Consider the following 22,684-nt stretch of genomic DNA (forward strand, 5'->3'; position numbering starts at 1 on the left):
TGTAGGAATTGGAGACTTTAATTACAGTGTATTTTATTTATTTATTTATGTATTTAATTATTTATTTATTTGTTTTTTTATTGTAGGAATTGTAGTATTTAATTACAGTGTATTTTATTTATTTATTTATGTATTTAATTATTTATTTATTTGTTATTTTTTATTGTAGGAATTGTAGTATTTAATTACAGTGTATTTGATTTATTTATGTATTTAATTATTTATTTATTTATTTGTTATTTTTTATTATAGGAATTGGAGTATTTAATTACAGTGTATTTTATTTATTTATGTGTTTAATTATTTATTTATTTATGTATTTATTTGTTATTTTTTTATTTATTTTTATTGTAGGAATTAAAAGATTATTGTGATCTTAAAATAAGTGAAAAATTAAAAATGACCTAATATTTTATCATTTTTTGACGCTCAAAATAAACGTCGCACTCGCAGAAGTCATTTTACCCGCCAAAACGCCGTAAATTTATCAAGACTCAACCCCAGGTATAAGGCCAAGTATGAAGAGGTTTCAGAACTGATGCAGAGGCTGATCTGAGGAAACATCGGTTCAAGAAGTGAATGAAATCTGCAAATTCAACGACATGTGTGAGTTTTGTGGCCGCTCAGGAAATGTTCAGGTGTGAATATAAAAGAGTCGTTCATTAAGATTTAGAACATCTATTCAGAGACTTTAAAAACAAGACTGAAATTGTGCAGAAAATCCGATACGTCTGAGCAGCTTTTCTCCACCATGAACTAGCAGAATCACATTAACCAGGGAAAAGAGAGATTCAAGCAGAGATTTGGCAAATATTTCTTTTGTGTTTACAGTATATACAGTGTTATCTTCATTTTAGATGTTCCAGGGATTTCTTTTCCGTGTAAACCAGGTCCAAATGTCTCTTTGGGGGTTAAAGGTCACTGACTCCTGCGCTATACAAAGATCTCACCTCTGATCACGAGCTCTGGGAAACTGAAAGGACAAGTCTGCGGATACAAGCGGTACAAATGAGTCTCCTCCACGTGACGGCTGCGTACTCAGAGAGGAGCCCACCTGGAGGGACTACGTCTCTCATCGGGCCTGGGAACGTCTCAGGATCTGTCCGGAAGAGTTTGAGAAAGTGTGTAAGGAGAGGAAAGTCTGCGCATCTGTTTAGAGCGCTGCCTCCACGACCTGACCCCGGATAAACCGCTCAAACCCTTATAATCCCGAGTGTTTAAAAGCTTCCGTTCCACCCATCTCCTCCAGTGAAACACATCTCCGTGACGGGTTTTGTAACTAATAAAAACACTCGTCAACTTTTACCTGTTGAATTGTAATTTGTCAGAACTAATGGCGTCGTAGCAGCTGGGCGCGTAGAGCGAGCAGTGCGTCCAAAGCGCCGTCGTCCTGATGCGTCTCAGTGTCTCAGGTGAAGAGGGTGAAACGGGATCGCTCCGGCTCTCCGCTCCGACTCTCCGCTCCGGCTTTGTTCCACCTGTCACTCCTGCGCTAAAGGGCTGTCCACATTCTCCACCGAAAGCGCCACGTATTTTAACACTTGAATAAAACGTGCTAATGGGAAATATGTTTTAGCGTCCCATCAGACAGACGAGCGAGTGAATAGAGCTTTGAGGACGCCTGATCTGGTCTGAGCCGTGGAGCTGAGCGGGTTGAGCCTGGTTGGGGCGGGATGGGGGATCGGTGGGAATGTCGGCTGCAGTGTCGGGGTCTTAGTGGCTCTGGTGCAGATTGTCATTGGGTTTTTGGACAAGACGCTTCCCCTCCTTGTCTCCATGAGTCCTTTGTGTGTCAGTGTGTGAATGTGAGACTGGTCCCTGGTTTAATCCAAAAAGAAAGTGTGATAGGGTCATATTATGGAGTCGGATTATTAATCTACGTGATAATAGAGAGTCTACAAAGGTCTTTGAGAGGAGTAAACCAACTTCAGTGTGTATTCCATAATGATTTGCCGAGCAGCGTCAACAGAATAAGAGTAAAACGGAAGTCTAATTATGAAGAGCAGAGGCTGAACCCAAGTTACAAACATTTATTCAATTAAAACATGTGTTTAAGACTGAATTTTACGTCATTTGTGCAGGAGTCAAAGATCGTTGAGGCACAGCTGGTTTGTCCTGTTTTAGTCTGGTTCAGTCCTGTTTTAGTCCTGCTTTAGTCCTGTTTTAGTCCTGTTTTAGTCCTGTTTTAGTCCTGGTTTAGTCCTGCTTTAGTCCTGGTTTAGTCCTGGTTCAGTCCTGGTTCAGTCCTGGTTCAGTCCTGGTTCAGTCCTGGTTCAGTCCTGGTTCAGTCCTGCTTTAGTCCTGGTTCAGTCCTGGTTCAGTCCTGGTTCAGTCCTGGTTTAGTCCTGGTTTAGTCCTGGTTTAGTCCTGGTTCAGTCCTGGTTCAGTCCTGGTTCAGTCCTGGTTCAGTCCTGGTTTAGTCCTGGTTTAGTCCTGGTTCAGTCCTGCTTTAGTCCTGGTTCAGTCCTGGTTCAGTCCTGGTTCAGTCCTGGTTCAGTCCTGGTTTAGTCCTGCTTTAGTCCTGTTTTAGTCCTGCTTTAGTCCTGGTTCAGTCCTGGTTCAGTCCTGGTTCAGTCCTGGTTCAGTCCTGGTTCAGTCCTGCTTTAGTCCTGGTTCAGTCCTGGTTCAGTCCTGGTTCAGTCCTGGTTCAGTCCTGGTTTAGTCCTGGTTTAGTCCTGGTTTAGTCCTGGTTCAGTCCTGGTTCAGTCCTGGTTCAGTCCTGGTTCAGTCCTGGTTTAGTCCTGGTTTAGTCCTGGTTCAGTCCTGCTTTAGTCCTGGTTCAGTCCTGGTTCAGTCCTGGTTCAGTCCTGGTTTAGTCCTGGTTTAGTCCTGGTTCAGTCCTGCTTTAGTCCTGGTTCAGTCCTGGTTTAGTCCTGGTTCAGTCCTGGTTCAGTCCTGCTTTAGTCCTGACTCCTGGCACAGCTGTGACATTGATTTTTCCTGTGGACGTAGAAACTGTGATGTTTTCTCCAGCTCCTGAAGAAAAACTCTGTGGTTTATGTGAGTTTGAAAAGTGGAAAATGAAGCTCATTTTTGTTGTTTTGTCCATTTTATGATGAATTTATACATCGTTTATTTGATTAAACGTTCACCTAACGCTCTGATTTGTTCTGGCGTAACAACGACAAAAAATGAGACGTTTGTTTCAGTCTGATGTTTATAAGTCGACTTAATTTCTGCGTAAAACCTGGAAGAAGCGGCAGATGAGTTTGTTTAAATGAGTCTAGTTGGTGTTTGTAACCGTCCTGTTGCATTTTGTTGGCGTCTTATAAAAGAGTTCATTAAAGGACTCTCCATTTTTTGTGAAACAATCGATCAATCCTAAACATGTGCTCCACCAAACATCAGATAATAGATTTGTAAATACTTTTGTGCACTTCATTCTATGTCGTCTCTCACAGATTCAGCTCCTGCATAATCTCAAACCCAAATGTCACCTGGGAGGCATTAGCAGCTTTAGTTACATAATATTAACCTTTCCTTCTCCTCTCCTGTTCCTAAAAGTGTCTTGAAACGTCGAACAGATTGAATAAAAATGTATCTCTGTGTCCGAAACAACAGCGACCCTGTAAATGTCACTGTCGTATGTTTTGTTGTGATTAAATAAAGTTCGGTGCTCGTCTGTGTGTCCAGGTGTCTCCAGATTGCACCGAAGCGCAGGTGTCTGGGAAAGAGATGCGCGGGCGACAGTCTCTGGCGGTGAACTTCAGTTACCTGCACCTTTGGGCGCAGCTGCAGCTCACGGTGTGGGTGCCCAAACTGCAGATCGACGTTTCGGACACGGAGCTGGGCCAGGTCAAAGGCTGGAGAGTGCCCATCGTCACCAACAGAAGGTGAGAACTTCGGCGATTCGCTCAGTAAAGAAGGAACGACGCGGATCAAACCTGATAGTTCGGTCCGGCGAGGTGTGAAGTGCCTTGCTCGAGGACGCAAAGCTGTGATCTCAGTAGAGCTCGGGAATTGAATCGCCAACTACAAGTAAAACAAAGTGATCTCCAAGTCGAAAAGTAGCTAACAAAGGTTAAAGTACTGCGCTTAAGTTCATTTTACAGCGGTACTTTTTACTTTTACTTCACCACATTTGAGCGCAGTATCTGTACTTTCTACTCCACTATGGACTGAAAAGTAAAAAGTACTTTTCGTGTGATTTCAGGGGTTATTTTGAGCGTGTTCGTGGAAAAAGCTTGACTAAAGTTTTCGAGTTCAAGCAACAACAACAACAAAAAACACACAAAGTTCAAAACGTTGATTCGTCTTGTTGCCGTTGACCAAAATTCGCTGTGGCGTCGTTTCGATTTCGCTTCTGCAACGTCACAACATTTATTTCCATTCAGTGTTGCATTAATGTCCCCGCTGTCCTTCAGTTTTTAACAATACGCTGGACATTTCTTAACCCAATTTTAGTCGTTTCTTCAACCTTTTTAGACGTTTCTTGACCCTTCTCGAACAAACACACGCCTTTTCCACGACTGCAGGATGTTTCTTTCCACGTGTTCGTTTAAGAAATGAGAAGTTGGGGTTAAATAACTTGTTGCGGCTCAAAGATGCAGTAATTATCCAACGGGAGGCTCGTACCTATTTGCTTAGATAAATCCAATCAATCAATCGATCAAACTTTATTTCTACAGCACTTTTCAACGACCAAAGTGCTGTACGACATTAAAAACTAAATTAAAAACAATAAACATCATGCAAGTAGGTCAACAAAGCACATTACACCATTAAAACGAGTGTTAAAAGCCGTTCTAGATAAATAAGTTTTAAGTTTGGCTTTGAACAGAGGCAGGTCAGAGATGGAACGGAACTCAATGGGCAAAGAGTTCCAGAGTTTTGGACCGGCCCGGGACAGGGGGACCTCCAGCAGATCGTAGACTCCGCCGGGTCGGTGAGGCGTCAAAATGTCACACAGGCAGGAAGGTGCGAGAACATTGAGTGCGTTAAAAACAAACATCACAATTTTAAAATGAATTCTGACCTGGACAGGGAGCGAGGGAGCGAGGGAGCGAGGGAGCGAGGGAGCGAGGGAGCGAGGGAGTGCGAGGACAGGACGGGGGGGTGTGGTCACGTGACTGTTAGTGAGCAGGCGTGTGCGTTACAATAGTCTATGTGGGAACTAACAGAGGCGTGGACAGCAAGTCACCACGGATCAAGAGGAGGCGGAGCTGAAAGAAGCTCGCTCTGACCACAGAATCTATTTGTTTATCAAACTTTAGACTAAAATCCAAATCCAGGTTTACGTCTCACTTTAAATAAACATCACGACATTTACACTTTAAGAAACGAGCGACACTTGTGTGAAATACTCAGACTTTTTACTCTTAAAGTACATTTTTAAACGGGCACTTAAATGGTTTTAGTTTAGTGATAATTTTGCTTTTACTTGAGCTCTCTACGTGCAGTTTTACTTAAGTTACACAGCTGAATACTTCTAATAATACTTCTAATAATACTACATCCACTGCGGGTTAGTAAGCGTACCGGTGTATAGTGAGGTCAGAGCGAAGTTTACTTAATTAAAAGCGTTCGCGACATCTTCGTCTTGAGGGAATCTATTTAAAAACGAGCGTATTTCGAGGCGAGCGGCGGCGGCGGCGGTGGCTCAGTGCGCGCGGCCGATGTGTGTTTGAGAGATAAAGTGCTTATTGAATGGGCCTCTTGAGAGCGCACATCATGAGAGGTGCTCTATAATTTCCTCTAAGGTCAAGGCCAACCGGGCCATACTCCTGACAGCTATTATGGCTTAAGCATCGTTCTCGCGGAAAACCATCGCGTAGTATACAACACACACGCACACGGACGCACACGGACACACACTTTACCGCAGAGTCAACTCCATAAACAGGACGCACCACGCACATACATAATTACAGGCATTATTTGAGCTGGCGAGTTCGTTTTCGCGGTGCGTTAAGGTTCGTTCACCCTTTTTCTAAGCGTTTTACATGTCGAACTTCGTCAAAAGCGTTTACATTCACTTTTTTAAAACCCAACTGCGCCCGTATTCGCGCCTCTGTCACCTTTTTTTGCGAATACGACACGATTAATTAAACAGATTCAGACGGCGTTATTAGCAAAACCGCCCTCCCTGCGCGCGTTTATATCCCGGTTATAGAAAACGGAGATGTTCTATATGCGTCGTGAGCGTCCCCGGTTTGTTGTCTTATCTTCCCGCCTTTCCTTTTCTGTGCGGCTGGGACTATTTTTCAATTTCAACAATTTCTGCTCAGATAGCCCGGCACACATTTATATCTCGCTCACACCACACACACACACACAAACGCACAAACGCACAAACCCTGGGTGGGAATGGGACTTTGGATTCCTGCTATAAGGGCCCCTGGTGCATTCTGGGACAGGACAGGGGTGTTTGTGGGTGTGGGTGTGTGGGGATGTGCTGATAGGACACAGGGAGGGCACTACAAAGGCCTAGCGTCGCTGTTTATCTCAAAGCAGACCTGAGCGAGCCGCAGGACCCGCACCGAGACGACCATTTTTATTTATCGTAGTCTCATGTTTTTTTTTATTATAGGATCACAACAGAATACGTCTCGGTGAGTTATAATATATTCAGCATCAATAGAAACGGCGCGGCGTGTCTCGTAATGTCGCGTAAACTGATGCCTTCACGGCTAAGGGCTGTAAACCGATGTGTAAAGACGCGGATTGCGGCAGCGTCGTCTCTCGTTTTTGTTCATTTCCGATAATTTTTCAATATTCAACTAATCATAACTGTCCTGGATTTGTTTTGTTTGGTCTTTAGTTCGTCTAAATTTAATTTAAACGTCACACGCACCCGTTATTTTACAGATATGTTATTATTTGGTTGTTCAGTTTAACACATCTGACCAAACGGAGAGGGGGCGTGGTCTGTGTCGGCCATTTTTAAAGCCTTGGGTGTGGACCATGTGGAGGGGGAAACTGGTTTAAGTTCTTTTCTTTTTTGTTTCAGTGTTTAAGTGTTTATAGTTTTATTTTAAACACTTTTGAGTGATTTAGGTCGCCTTAAATCCACAGCGTTGGATGAGATTCTGCTAAAGTTACACCTGTGAAGTAAATGGAGTTTACCTGAGGGAGGAGCTTCAGGTTTGAGACGGTTTATAAGCAGGATAAGTCAGGCTTTTGGGTTTTTTTTCCCTTAGTTTCTTCATTTCAGTCACTTTTGCTTTAGTTGTGCTAATGCTAGTTCTGCTAATGTTTGTAAATATGCATCATTTTTCCACGTTGAGCTGTAATAAGTTTCATGAATTGTGAATTTTTCTGAGTCTGCCTCCTACTTCGACAACATCGGGCTGCGCTAATTCGGAGCCGAGTTGCACCTTAGGAATCCCGACCGTGCGCGTCATAGCAACCAAAGAACCAATCAGGAGAGAGGCTGTTGAAGGTAACGCTCCTTTCCATTTGCACCGCTCGTTTAGCAGGAAGTGAGCGCTTAGAAACGCTGGGTAAAGACGGTGCCTGATTTGTTACAGACACAATCGCAAAATAAAAACCCCAGGATCACGTAGAGCGGGTTAATACGAACATTTTAAGACCAAAGTTACGAGTTTGACAGAGAGAGGGGACGCGGTTTTTCAATGTAAAGTGAATTTGAGCCAGAGTCAGTGAAGACGTGTGCGTTTAAAACAGTTTGTATTGCATTTTAAACAGAGCGCCCATGAAAAATATGTTCCCCTGTATAAATAAAGACCAATAAATACATAAAAAATAGATAAAACGCGGTTAGCTAGCAGGTTAGCTTTGTCTATTTGTGGATACAGTTTATGCTTGGGACAGTTCAATGTTGTTTTTTCCTTAAATTTCTATAAAAAAACACTTAATGAACATTTAATTTTAGTGATCCAGGGGTTGCAGGATGATTAAAAGTTAGCGCTGTTGCCATAGCGCTTAGCAAATCGCAACCAAATGTTATATTTTTAAAAATGTCAACCATCCCCAAAATGGCTGCGTCCAACAGGAAGCTGAAACCGGTCGTGTCGTGTCGTGTTTTTTCTCCTCGTTTCATTATTTACTCTTTGAATAAACAGACTACGCGCAGTTTTGGTTTTGTCACGTCGCTGCTAAAAGTGGATTTGGTTCTAAAAAGAAAGAAAAGCAGGAAAACGTAGTTGAGAGGGAGAAAGATTGGCCGATGCGTTGACTTATTCGGTGGAGGAGTAGCGCGTGTGTCTGTCCCCATCGTGCACACAGGTGTTGCACAATACTTTTTGAGAAGAAAAAAGCCAAAGCAATTTCAAGCTGAGAAAAACACAGATTTTTTTTGTGGTCTGGAAATTGCTGAAAAAACACAGTAAAATGAAAGTCTGTAATGTGCGGTTTGGGCTTTGGTGTAAGAGAAAGGCGTGTGAGCTTGAGTCGAGTGGATTAGACACTGAATGGAGAGCGCCGTCTCTCACTGAGGTGGTGTAAAACCGAACATCGGCCTCCACCTGATCATCTGCTCTGCTGTTTCTCCCGTCACAGACCCACCCGAGACAGCGAAGACGACGAGGACGACGAGAAGAAGGGCAAAGGCTGCACGCTCCAGGTACTGTACGGCAACGCGAAACGTGTCCGTGTCAATCCCTCAGGTCTGATCTAGAGCAAAAGACGAACTTTAAATCGGTCAAATGGACTCGTTTCGGCGTAAACTCTGCACTTTTGACGAGGCGGCAGGTGCGTCAGACGAGAAGCAGTTGATCTGAAACACCCTGACACTCTTAATTCACTTTTATTCACTCAAAGTTTCCTCAGATACGAGAACAGCCCCTTCCAATCCCTTTATGTAAGTTAAGGGACCGCCCCCTTCAGGCTAATCAACCAATTACAACAGTGGAATAACAAACATTTACAGTTAAAACCCAACGCACCTGCAAAATTGTGCATAATTTATTCCTTAGTAGGGATTATTGTGACCAAAATAATCATGATTAACAATATTATCAGGATAATTAATAAACCGAGGCAGAATAATGTCCTCATATGTGGACTCCAGGACCTTTTAGAGAAAAAAAAATATTGTGGCTTAGACCCAAAACGTGTTGCCAGGTTCTAGGAGGTGATAGGTTCAGATTAATTCACGGTTGTTGTAGAATCATTCAGCTAGTGCTAACCTAGCGATAGCAAAGACGACGACACAAAAGACGACACAAACACGAAGTCAAATCTAAACTAACACAAACTACATTCCATAGTTTATTTCTCGTGGTGTGTTACTTGTGACGAAGATTTTCGGCTCCAGTTTGTCAAACGATGCAGATGTTTGTCTCGTAAATGTGCGTCTCTAAGTCGCTCGTGTAAGTTACTCGTGTTTTGCCGTCGGAGCCGTATCGTTTTCCTTCAGACTCTGCAGATCGGTGGCTCATCTCGTTGGTCTTGTTTTTCAAATCCATAATAATTCCACACATCAGACTTCACCTTCTTGAGTGGAGGATATAAATGTGTGGAGTCATCCGGATGAAGATCCACAGCCCACGAGGCCACGACGAGACTGAGGTGAAGAACCAGCCCCGATTCAGAATAAACACAGAAGCAACAAGTGTCACTGCTATAACAGAGCGCCCCCTTGTGGACAAACACCAGAACTAACATCTAAACATTGTATTGAAACCAGAAACATGAGTCAGTCTGGTGCCGTAAAGGCGATTATAATCATGTGCGATGATCACGATTATTAAAAAATGACTCAAACGATTAATTGCGGACCTTTTTCATCACGATTAACAATATTATCGTATATCGTCCCATCCCTACTTTACACCAGTCTTTTGTGAGTTAAACCACATGAACAATGACCAGAAAAATATAAAGATTATCATCACACTAAAAAGAAAACAGTTATATACCATAAATTTGACAAACAACAGCTCATCATTTAAAACTTTTGGACACTTTGTACGGTAAAAATCCAACGTCTTTTTTGCGTCTCAGTCAAATGGACAAATCGTCGTAGGAGTGACGCCGTTTCGCTGCCGGACACTGCCTTAAATCTGTCTGAAAGGAGGAGCTAACGACACTGAAACTCGTCTCCAGCTCCAGCCTTAACGACCCTATTTAACCCGTGTTGTCCTCTTTGTTCCTGTTCGCTTTGGGTCTAGATCGGCGATAGATTCCTGTTTCTACACAAACACGTAAAGCCGTTCTGTCTCCTGTTTAAGTCCGTACGCACTTCCGCTCCTGTGTGACGTGTGATTTCTTCTTCTGCAGTACCAGCACGCCTTGGTGAGGGTACTGACTCACTTTGTGGCGGAGCCGTCGGACCCCGGTGGAGAGATGGTGTACATGCTGGGGCCCGACTGGCAGGCGGACCTCACGCACTTAGTCCAGGACCAGCTGAAGGTAACGGTGCATTTATTACTGCGCAGTGTCTGTACAAATGTCAAATAGTGCTATAAAAATGACCGGAAAACATCATTTATAAACGTAATCTTTAATATAGAGAGTCGTTTTTGTTATTTATAATGTTTATTTGTCAAAGTTTCACACGTTTGAATCGTCTTACAGCTTTTAATCTTTCTATTAATGTTTTAAAATGAACAATAAATCAAATATAATGTGAATAATACGAACGTTTCAGGTGGAAGATCCTCACATCGTCAAACTGATCGATGGAAGGATCCTGGTGGGACGAGACGAGGGGACGACCAACATCCAGGTACGACAAAGACGCCAAATATCCTCCAGAATATTCTCGACGTCCGTCTTGTGTCACGTGACCGCGGCGAGCGAATCAGAACAGGGCGTTTTAAAGTGTTTGTAAAATTCCTTGCGTCCTAACGATTGTGATGAGTTTCTGAGTACGTTTCACAACTTTCAGTGTTTTTTTGTTTTGTTTTTTTGGCCATGACATTAATGCTAACTGCAACTAACATGCTAACAACGCACTTCCTGGATGACATCACAGCAGAAAAAATGTTGCGCACCCCCCTACTCTCCGCCACAGCTATACAAATACAATTTCTCTATAAAATTGTTTGAAGTGCTACATAACAACAAAACAAAAACAAAAAAAGAAGGAAATATAAATCAACTTATAACAAAAAATATATTGCTTTTTAATCTGTAACAGAAATTAATAAAATGTTATCCTTATTTAAGCTATGCACATTTTTTTACCAACTGATTGAACCATTTGATACTGAAAAAAATAAAATAAAATAAAATATAATAAGTAAATTAAATACATATAAAATTAATAAATTAAAATGAAATAATATCAAATTAATACATTAAATTAAATATCAAATTAATACAATAAAATGAAATAAATATCAAATTAAAACATAACAATTAAATAAAATAATAAATAATAAATTCATTGATCAGCAACATTAACAAGACAAAAATGAATAAAACAATTTGTCCTGTTTTTTTTGTTTTTTTTGTTTGTATTTTTGTCTTAATCAAAATCTTTGTCTTTATCCTCGTCTTTCTTTCCGGTGACTTCCGTTTATCTCTTTACCTCCGTCTTTCTTTTCGTTTCTGTTAAATGTTTTTCCATCGTGTCTTGAGGGGTTTATTCACTGCTCTGTTTTCACGATCTGTTCACTTTCTCCTGCAAACGTAGAGCTAACACCACATGTGCACGCTCTGACAACGAGAGCGCTACTGCCACCTACTGTAGTGGAGGTGCAATTACACTTTATTCTAACACGGCAAAATAAAAGACCCCACTATTTGAGAAGGACTGTGATATGGTGAGTTTTTGGCTTTAGTCACAAACAGAAATGACCAGATTCAACATTTATAACTTTACTTTTTGGCTATTTCATGTCAAAGTCGCCCCTTTTCCCCTCGTCCATCTGAGACTACGACTTTAAACGCTTTGACTATGACTTTTTACACTTTATAATCAGAGCGGACAGCACACGGTGGTCTCATTTTGACCCTAAAAACTGTTAGAATCAATGAATCTGCAATGATTTTACATTAATACATGGTAAAAATCAAGCACAGCCCTTTAAAATACTGTTTATAAATCAATTTTTCACAATTTTGACTTGAGTTTTTTAGAATTTTATCTTCTGGCTGTTGAGAACGGACCATTTTGGGGGAGCGTTGTGTAATTTGGCAACTCCTGATTCAGTTGTAAGTGTTTGAATGATGTAAACACGATTTGCTCTTTTTCTCTCTCTTTTTTTTCCTGGTACGTAGCTTGTTAGCCACAATTAACTGTCGGATTTGGCCCCGACATCTTGCTGTTATGTTCAGCAATTACAGACTTGACGCACTTACACGAGCGCAAACACACGGGCTGCATTCTAATGAGCCGGACTCGTGTAATTAAAGCTGCACAGAGCCTGATGGAGGCTGATGGAGGCTGGTGGAGGCTGGTGGAGGCTGGTGGAGGCTGATGGAGGCTGGTGGAGGGTGGAGGCAGAGTGGTGTTTCACAGATGAGAGCTGAACATGCCTCGTTTCAGGGATATTGTATAAAAAAGTCTAAAGTGTTTTCATGTGGTTACAGTCTGAATGTTCATCACTGAGGTTATTTGAGGTGGACAGAAGTTTTATATTTTATTAGTTTAGGACATTATTATTATTCACCATTTCAAATGTTTAATGCTCAAAATATAACAACAGCAACAATAACAATAATAATAATGATGATGATGATGATAATGACAAAAAAACAATATAATAATAATAATAATGATAATAGTGATAATAACAAAAAAACATAATAATGATGATAATAATAAAAAAAATAATAATGATGATAACAAAAAACATAATAATAATAATAGTAATAACAAAAAACATAATAATAATATTAATAATATGCAGCCATTTCAAACTGTTTAATGTACAAAATATAATAACAACAGCAACAATAATAATGATGATGATAATAACAAAAAACATAATAATAATAATAATAATAATAATAATAATAATAATAATAATAATCTGCAAAATAATTGGTGATAAAAAAAACAAAAAAAACAAAAAAACAAATGCACCTTGCACTGTGGGACTTTTCTGGTCAAGGACAAGATCAGATCTGCCTTTATTAGTCCCACAGTGGGGAAATTCCAGTGTTGCACCGCACAGTTAAAGAACAGAAGGAAAATGCAATAAAACAAGATAATAGATAAATAGCTTAAAATAATTTAAAAATAGACTTAAAAAAACCCAAAACTAAAATAGACTCTAATGTAACACAAGTGCAGCGTACAAACAGAACAAATCTCAGTAAACTATCCTGTGTTTTATTAAATTATAAATGAAAGAGTAATTACTGTGAAAGGTCCAGGGGCACGACTCTGGCTCCGGGTCCAGGGGCACGGCTCTGGGTCTGGGGACATTGACCTGCTGAATGAGACACATCGCCCAAACATAACTTGTGTTTTCTTAATAAATAAAATCATTCCTCAATTACATTTTTTATCAAACCTCTGACGTCAGCGAATCACAGACATTTAGTCATCCCCAGTTTGTTCTGAGAGACGTGACTAACACTAAAGTGAGCATAAACACAACATAAACACAGCACCATCATCTTTTTGTGCATGTTTTTCACTTCTCCTCATCTTTACACCACGTTTGAACCTCTGTCTGTTTAACGCACTGACTTTGGCTCATATCTGATGATACTTTATGGACTGGACATATAATATTTGATGTGATCGTCTGTAAAGAGGAAGCAGCTGTTTCATTCATGCGTCGCTTTGTTTCGCTCAACACAGAAGCCACATCACAGTAAATACAGCGGTTTATCACAGGATCGAGTCAATGTTTGATGAGAGATAATTTTATGCGTCCTCGTTTGTTCGATCATCGTTTCCTCTTGTGCGGCAAAGAAACGGGACAGTACTGTTCACTTTACACAGTTCAGACACTTATGATTGAATTAACATCCTAGAACACAGTCGCCTTGGTTTCAAATATAAACTGCAGGACTGTAGCTGCGGCTGATGTTTAAAATGTGTTTATTTATTGGCCGTGGCCCCGCCCCCTGCCTGCGCCCCGTGCGTCCTCACAGCTGCGCGTTACGTGAGATCCAGAGAGGAGAATTTCACCCTGCAATTCTCCCAAGATGAGTCGACAGGCGTCATTTTGTAGTTTGACATTTCAATTTTTACCTCCCTCCTCCTCGCGCGCCCCTCCTGCCCCCCGCCCGCCCGCCGCCTTCCCCGTCTCTCCTCTGCAGCCTCTTACTCGCCGTCCATCTTGAAGAGCAATCCCACAGCTGTCAATCATCGCATTCTGTTACTTGGCCGAGGTCGGGATTGACTTTGACGCGGCGGCACGTTGTTTGAGAGCTTTTCTTTGTACACCAATCAAACGCGGCCGTCCCCCTGTCGCCGGGCGGAGTAGAGCGCGATACAACACGAGCTCTAATCTGTCTCAACCTCTGTTTCTCTTTTCCCCCCCGATCGTCTCCACGCGCGATGTGTCCTGGTCCATTTGTCAGCGCGTCGTCCGTCTGACACCTCCTCCATTTATTCTGTGTGTTCGACATCCCTCGCTTACTCTTTTTTCACTTTTTCCGTCAGTTCCGCTCCGTCTGAGGCCTGTTGCTTTGTTTATGCTAAATGACTTGAGCAAGGCGACCGGGAGCGTGCGTTTTGTACTTTTACCGCGCTCTTTCGTTTCGTGACAGCGCACAGATGTTTCTTGCTTATGTTTTGTGCAGCGTCTCAAAAATGAACTAAAAAAACTGAATATAAACGTCGTCGATACATTTTAGACGTGGCATTTCAGTAAAACAAATGCAGACTCTTGCTTATAGATCCAATTCGCAACAGCGGCGAGTGAGATTTGGTGCATTTTAAGCTCTGTTTTTTATCTTTAAATAAATAATGTAACACCTTTCCAATGGAGCGCAGTCAATTTTCCTTTAATTTTTCCCAATATTAAGACTTCAAATGCATCGCGGACGTGAAAAAGCTACATGCTAACCCGCTACGTGCTAAATAATATCCATAATGTGGTTGTTTTAAGTCCAAAAAGCTGTTTTAAAATGCAAGATTCTGTGAAATGCTCTAATAAAGTTGTGGTTTATAACGTTCCAGAAACATATTTTACAGGTTTTTGTTGTCATTAGTCGCCACAAAGCTGATTATCTCTGATCAAACTTTTAATTTTTTTCTTTTGTCAATTGTCTGTGAGGAATGAGATGGATTTATTTGTAACGTGTCTGTGCAGGTTTGGTCCCCACTGTCCGACACCATCCTGGCGGAAAAGTCCATCACTGTGTCGAACGATAAGGTAAAACACAGACTTACACTCATCTGTGGAGTTTGTGAATGTGTTTGAGATACGTCTGAGTAACGACGTTCATACAAACCAACACAGTTCATTTCCATTTTAAAATAAATGTGATTTCCTCTCTGTGGACCTCGGCTCATAATTGTATTGTTTTGCACATTGTCCCAGCAGAAAATGTGTTTTCATTTAAAGTAATCAACTTCTGTCCACCTCCACTTTTTTTTTTTTTTTAAATACAAAACTCTGAATCAATAAAAATCTAACTGTTTGAAACTTTCTATTTTACAAAGCATCTGCCAAAACTTAATTTAAACTCGATTAAATATATTTGAGTTCACAAGACAATGGGACTCATTCATGAAGGTTTTTTAAAAACTGTTTGTAACTTTAAGAAGATTCTGAGAAAACTCTGCACTCATCAGCTCTTAAGCAGATTTCTTTTTAAATGAGCTGTGCTGATTTTCTTTAACCTTCAAATACAAAAACCACAAAAACCACAGCACTCACGTTTCATTTACATAAAAAAAAACTGTATTTATTTACAAAGAAACGCCCTTGAAACTTCATATATGACAAATACAGAGCTCACAGTATGACAGGGGAAAGAACGAACGAGGACGTCAGGTGGAGCGTCAGGTGGAGAGTCAGGTGGAGAGTCAGGTGGAGAGTCAGGTGGAGAGTCAGGTGGAGAGTCAGGTGGAGCGTGTTTACAGAGTCAGGTGGAGCGTGTTTACAGAGTCAGGTGGAGCGTCAGGTGGAGCGTGTTTACAGAGTCAGGTGGAGCGTGTTTACAGAGTCAGGTGGAGAGTCAGGTGGAGAGTTAGGTGGAGCGTGTTTACAGAGTCAGGTGGAGTCAGGTGGAGTCAGGTGGAGCACATCTACAGACTCCTCCTGTTCTAGTTGGAGCAGTGATTAAAAACGTCCAAACCTGAGCTCACTGTGATTTACATGTTTAACTCATCAACACGGAAATATTTACTGCATTTTCCACGAGAAACGAACCAACAATGAATATCGAGGGAGGTGGTGCATATGAGTGCGCTCTGGTCCTGGGGGGTCACGGGGGTCACGGGGGTCAGAGGGGTCATGGGGGTCAGGGGGGTCATGGGGGTCAGGGGGGTCATGGGGGTCAGGGGGGTCATGGTTGAGTCCAGTGCTGTGACAGTGTCCCGTATGAAGAGTCTGTAAAGTCACACACGGCTCTATAAAACTCCTCTTAAACGTCACTGCATCATATTTGAGTCATATTTTTATATTTTTATGTAAACAACAACGTGCACAGTTTCAATCTTAAAATCACGCAGGAATTAGGATTATTAGAAACACTAAAGTTTTGTCCTTATAATTGCTCTGACGATTTGTAGGATTTGTTCTTCCAGAAGAACATTTTCAATTAGAACTAATTTTGTGAATGTCAAAAATGTTTGAGAGAAGGTCTTAAGTAAAGGAGTTTGTAAAAAGACCTTCAGTGAAACGTGTTTGTAGAAAACTTCACGAACGAGTCCCGTTGTTTCTAATTAACGTTTGGTGTAGATAAAAAGCTCAGTTCATGCACAAAATGACAAACTGTTCGTTCAGTGTTTGTATAGTTTACTGTGACTGTTGTTTATTTAATAGTGAGTCATTTTTAAGTTAAATTTAGGCTTCTTAAATTAAGTAAAAAATGGGACAAGATGAACAAAAGAAACAGCATCTACTGAACTTAAGATGCATATTTTTTTTATTTATTTATTATTTTTATTTTTAGTTTTTTTATTTATATTTCTATTATTATATTTATATTTATGTTATTATTTTTATTTATATTTTTTATTATATTTTTATTATTTTTATTTATTTATTTTTTATTCTTTTTATTTTTTCATTTTTTAAATTTATATTTATATTATTATTATTATATTTATATTATTATTATATTTATATTATTATTATATTTATATGTATATTATTATTTGTATTTATATTATTATTTTTTATTTATATTTATATTTTTTATTACTTTTTTTTTTATTAAATCAAGATAACACGTCCTAAATTCACATAATCTGATCCTACCTGGGAATGACTTTTCCAGGGCAAATATATTTATAAAATCTTCTATTTCTTTTTTTTATCCAGGTGACCATCTCTGACATGGGCGTCCAGCTGGTGTCCGCTCTCTCTGTGAGTTTGAGCGTCAGTCCTGGAAACAGCCGGGCCATCCAGCTCACGACCAGCGCCACGGACCTGCTGCACGCCCCCAAACAGGCGAGGAACGCACTCGGATTACATCACAATCACACCACACCAAGATGCACATCTCGCTCGCACACGTCTGTCCCTGGGCGTCGTTTTTCCATTTTAATCTCAATCCGCACACATTTGGACTACTCCCAGCACTTAAAGTTTTCCACGGCTCTTTCCTAAGCCGCTTCCATTTCCCCGGAGCTCGTAATCACATGAGTCGAACAGTAATTGTGTTTTATCATATTGTTACTATCTCCCCTAATCATTTTCAAATTAACTGTGTAACTTCCAGGCTCCGTTTTTGCCTCTCGTTATAACTGGCATTTGTACTTAATAAAGATTAGGATAATTACTACTTTATTTAATTATATTCTGGGACGACTGTCACTCAGCAGCTCGTGGAGCGCGTTTACGAACTGTGTTTCAACGGGAAAAACTGAAATAAACTCACATTTCTGCAGTAAAACAGTTTAGGCATTTAATTCTTTGTTGACAAGAATAAATATAGAGTTTAATTTTTAAGAAAGTTTGTGGAGTTAGAATAGTTTTACCAAGGGAAATCTGTCCAGGAAACATTTAATCTTTGTTTTTTAGTATATTTTGACAAAGCAGGGAGGGAATTTTGAAAGAAACGGTTTAGTTTTATACGTAAATCTGCAGGAAAAATGCGTTTAAGTTGCTCTAATGAAGCGTTACGAAGGTATTTTCTCTTTTATTGGTGACTGGTGTCTTGCACAATGGCACGCTAACACTGTAAATGGATAATTCTGCAGTTATCAATAAATTACATTGTGCTTTTACAATGAGTTAGCCGTCCCTGGTCACGGTCTGATGCTTGTCACGCCCCTCCCGTCCTGCAGGAGGCGATGATCAGCGCCTGGATCCAGTACAGCGACGGTTCAGTCACTCCGCTCGATATCTACGATCCCAAAGACTTCCTCCTGTCCGCGGTGTCCCTGGACGAGAGCGTCATCTCCATCAACAACATGGTACGACTTTATATGCACATTACAAGCTAAACGGAGGCACTGCTCTGTCTGAAGTTTGACTCTAATCGAACACAATCTGACAGTAAAAAATAGGTCCTATATTACGTAAAATGGACTCGTGTGAGCTTTAAACCCTGTTAGAATGTTCTTACTTACAAAAACATACCCAGAGTAACTTTTATTTTTAGTCTGTCTGCGTCTCAAAATCTCAAAATGCTCCGTTCCACCTTGTGATGTCATCAAGTGGTAGTTTTCAACAGCTCCTTTCACCTTTAGTTCAGTAGAGATTGTTCATTTCAGCCCTGAAATGATCCAAATGATTCTAGAAATGAAGGTGTGTGGAGTTTAAAAACACAGCGGAGCACTTCCTGTATCGCCACATGATGACATCACAAGGTGGAACAGAGTGTTTTCTGTTTGAGAGAAGAACTCAGCCTAAAAATGCAGTGTTTTTGTGTTAAATGTGTGTTAAATGTGCGTTAAAATGTGTGAATGAAACACAACTCCAGGTCTGTTTGTGATGAGGAAACAACATTATAACACAGATCAGAAAATAGCGTAGTACGTCTCTTTAAACCACACTTCTAATCCTGTTCTATCTTTCAACGCGTCTTAGGAGCATCACTGGCCTGTGGTGGTGGCCGAGGGTGATGGACAGGGGGCGCTGGTTCGTGTCGAGATGGTTATCTCCGAAACGTGTCAGAAAACCAAGAGGAAGAGCGTGCTGGCGTCTGGGATCGGTAATGTGCTGGTGAAGTTTGGAGCAAAGCCTGAGGAAAGAGGAGGAGCAGGAAGAGGAGGAGCGGAGGACAGAGTGGACAACACCACGAGTGACCAGAGGAGCAGAGAGGAGGAGTGGAAGGCCAACAGTGTGTCTGCAGACCGAGAGGAGGGCGCCATGAGGAAGGTAACGCCACATCACACTGGAACATTCACTGGGCTCATCTGCACAGAGCTACACGGCGTCAGGGTGATACAAAAGGACGTTTGTTGTCATGGCAATTAACTATTCAAAACTAAATACTGTTGGGTTTTTTTTTGAATGGCTCATCAAAATGTCATTTATAAACAAGAGATGAAATACATAAATGGGCATGAATGAAATGTCACATGTGTGTTTTGTTAATAGGTGACTCATTTAATGTTTTTATTATTATTAGTAGTATTTCCAGCATTATTATTAAGATTTTTATTTTTATTACTATTATTATTAGCATTACTATTTAGTATTATTTATCACTATTATTATTATCATCATTATTATTATTAGTAGTAGTAGTATCATTATTGTTATTATTATTATTATCACTTTTATTATAATTATTATTAACATTTTTATTTTTATTACTATTATTATTATCATTATTAGCAATATTATTAGCATTACTATTTAGTATTATTTATCACTATTATTATTATCATCACTTATTATTATTATTTCTAGCATTATTATTAATATTTTTATTTTTATTATTATTATCACTATTAGCATTATTATTAGCATTACTATTATCTAGTATTATTTATCACTTTTATTATTATTATTTATTATATTTACTTATTTTTTTACTCTTTTTTATCCTTGTAATGAATATCTGACCAGGCTGGACATCATAACCTCCTGCGTACAGACCACATGTAAAGACCATTGTGATTTCTTGTGGTTTTTTATTTCTCGTGGCTCGGCGTCTTTACTACAGTTTAGTTTTATTCTTTGTCTGCTCCTCGTTTACTCGACCTGACGCTGTGGACACTTTTCATGTTCTTTGGAAACACCTTGACCTATTCTTCAAGCTTTCAGAGTCTGACCTTTGTTAAATTTGATCAAATGTTTATTCTTGTCTTTAACCTTTAACACGTTTGATGCTAAGATAAAACTATTAGATATAACTTTAAGATATTTATGTATTTACGCTGATTATTTACTCGTTTTCTATTCAATTTGCTTTTCCATCTCCAGTTCAGCACAACGACCAAGAGCACCGTAACGCAGCGCTCTTCTGGAGGTAAAGCTGGAGCGGGTCGAGGGTCCGGGCAGTCGGGGGAGTCCGGTAACCCCGCCCAGGTGGAGGTGCCCAGAGCGGGGGGCAGTGAGCTGAGCCACCCCACCAGAGGCTTGTCCGACCTGGAGATCGGGATGTACGCTCTGCTGGGCGTCTTCTGTCTGGCAATACTCGTCTTCCTCATCAACTGTGTCAGCTTTGCCTTCAGGTAAAGAGGTTTTTTTTTACAATTTAAACGGTTTAGATTTAAGGAAAATGGCATTAAAAATCTGTTATTGTAAAAAACAGGATTGTGTGCACCGTATTTTCTGGACTATATGTTGAAAAAATGCATAATATTGAAGAAAAAAACATATATAAGCCGCATTTTTGGGGAAATTTATTTTACAAAACCCGAGACCAAGAACCGACATTTTATCTTTAAACTCAAATTATAATAATAAGAATAAAATTGAGAACAACAGGCTGAATAGCAGTACAACACGCTAACGCTAACGCTAACGTAACACATAGACAACGAACTGAACACGTGTCTGGTGTGTTTGCGTAAGATATTAACGGTTAATAAGATACACTATGCTAACGGCTAACGGCTTGTCCACAAACATGAGAAAAACGAGAGTTCTTTTCACTGATGTTTACTGTGGTCTTACTTCATCACAGTTCACATTGTAGAACGAGAACACGTCAAATATAACAAATACGCACAAAACTGCACATGAACGCACGGAAAATATACAAACCACAAACTGGTGAACCCAAAACTTTATATTTTACTTCTCATTTGTTTCTTAAATAGTGCTCTGTCAGGTCAGACTTCACATTAGCGTAAAAAAAAAAAAGACTGACCCGGAAAACAGGAAGTAGTTTTTGCGACTTATGATAAACTAAACATTTACAATATTGTTCCAAATGAAAAATTATCACATTTATGATCTTATAAATGCAGGGGAAATAAATAAGAAGAAATTAAATGTGAAATATATAAAAGAAAACGAGTCAAATAAATTTTCTTAGGGGTATTACCAACACACTGTGGTCAAACAAGTGAACTGTGACATGTATAATCAACCGTTACAGAACACGTTTATATTTATTCAGCTAAAAGAAGCATAGACAGAACTGAACACGTGTCTGGGATGTTAACGTAAGATATTAACATAAAAATCGATCATATAAGTCGCACCCGCGGATAAACTAAGAAAAAAGTGCCACTTATCGTCCGGAAAAACCGTAATTATATTGGAGGGAAAACTGAATATTATTTGTAGTCTGAGGTCTGATTGGTGTTTTTTTTTTAGGTACCGTCACAAACAGGTCCCAGTACTAGAAGCTGGAGGCAACATGAACCACGCCCACGACTGGGTTTGGCTGGGCAATGAGGCCGACATTTTGGGCGACCACTCGGACCAGTGCCAGGCCGGGCTGCCGGACGAGTGCACCACCATCATCGACCGGACGGAGGGCACCTACGAGGAGAGCAAGTACCTGCTGAACGGGGCGGAGAACACCCTGATGATGGGCGTGGGAGGGGGGATGGGCACTCTCCCCGGTGGGTCCAGCGTCCACCGGGGCATGAGTCACAGACAGACTTTACCTCGGTCGGGCCCAGAGCCGCACCAGTGCCTTTCAGCCATCACCGCCAGTGGAAAAGACACTGCGAACTCAGCCGAGCACCTCAATAACTCCCCTCGAGCCGCCTCTGCTGCGGCGGTCGCGGCCGCTAAACGCAAACGTGTCAAGTTCACGTCTTTTGCCACAGTTCTGCCCAACGACAACTCGGGCAGCAGTGGAGTGTACGCCAACACGACGGGCCTGATGTCCAACGGGAGCGAGGACGACATCAAGTGGGTGTGCCAGGACATGGACCTGGGTCAGTCTGAAATCAGAACCTACATGGAGCGGCTACAAGACAATCTGTGACTGTCCGAACAAACTGCTGGGTCAGCGGAGACGACGGGAGACGACGGACAATGATTACAATTCACCTGTAATGCCTTTGACGCGGGTGGAGTGGCAGCAGTGAGCAGGGTTAGACGGCAGAGAGAAAACCAAGACCGGTTAGCTCATCAAGCGTTCACCTCAAAAAGAACCATCACTAAGTTCTGCTTTGAGATCGGGTTAACCAAGAAAAACACAGTATAGTCAGGGTTTATACTAGGCTCATACAAAGCCACAATACGTCGTAATAAGAACTTGAATTTGTGTTTGATTTGTGTTGACTTGTTTGGAGTATTGGCAGGCATAGCGGCCATTTAACTATGATAAATGTAGTCTT

General features: G+C 40.7%; 1 protein-coding gene across 1 annotated transcript in view; it reads left to right on the forward strand.

Annotated features, from left to right (window-relative positions):
• The window catches only part of si:dkey-215k6.1 (transmembrane protein 132D), a 346,463-nt gene extending 324,017 nt beyond the window's left edge, over nucleotides 1-22,446 (forward strand). The window contains exons 7-16 of the mRNA XM_033972623.2: nucleotides 3,634-3,833; nucleotides 8,461-8,524; nucleotides 10,183-10,314; nucleotides 10,553-10,630; nucleotides 15,126-15,188; nucleotides 17,307-17,435; nucleotides 18,275-18,403; nucleotides 19,020-19,310; nucleotides 20,364-20,614; nucleotides 21,708-22,446. Coding sequence (XP_033828514.2) covers nucleotides 3,634-3,833; nucleotides 8,461-8,524; nucleotides 10,183-10,314; nucleotides 10,553-10,630; nucleotides 15,126-15,188; nucleotides 17,307-17,435; nucleotides 18,275-18,403; nucleotides 19,020-19,310; nucleotides 20,364-20,614; nucleotides 21,708-22,329 — 1,959 coding nt within the window. The 3' untranslated portion in view covers nucleotides 22,330-22,446. The remainder of the gene's footprint in view (nucleotides 1-3,633; nucleotides 3,834-8,460; nucleotides 8,525-10,182; nucleotides 10,315-10,552; nucleotides 10,631-15,125; nucleotides 15,189-17,306; nucleotides 17,436-18,274; nucleotides 18,404-19,019; nucleotides 19,311-20,363; nucleotides 20,615-21,707) is intronic.
• The last annotated feature ends 238 nt before the right edge of the window (nucleotides 22,447-22,684 follow it).

The sequence above is a fragment of the Periophthalmus magnuspinnatus genome, chromosome 9 (assembly GCF_009829125.3).
Source record: "Periophthalmus magnuspinnatus isolate fPerMag1 chromosome 9, fPerMag1.2.pri, whole genome shotgun sequence".
Classification (NCBI taxonomy): domain Eukaryota; kingdom Metazoa; phylum Chordata; class Actinopteri; order Gobiiformes; family Gobiidae; genus Periophthalmus; species Periophthalmus magnuspinnatus.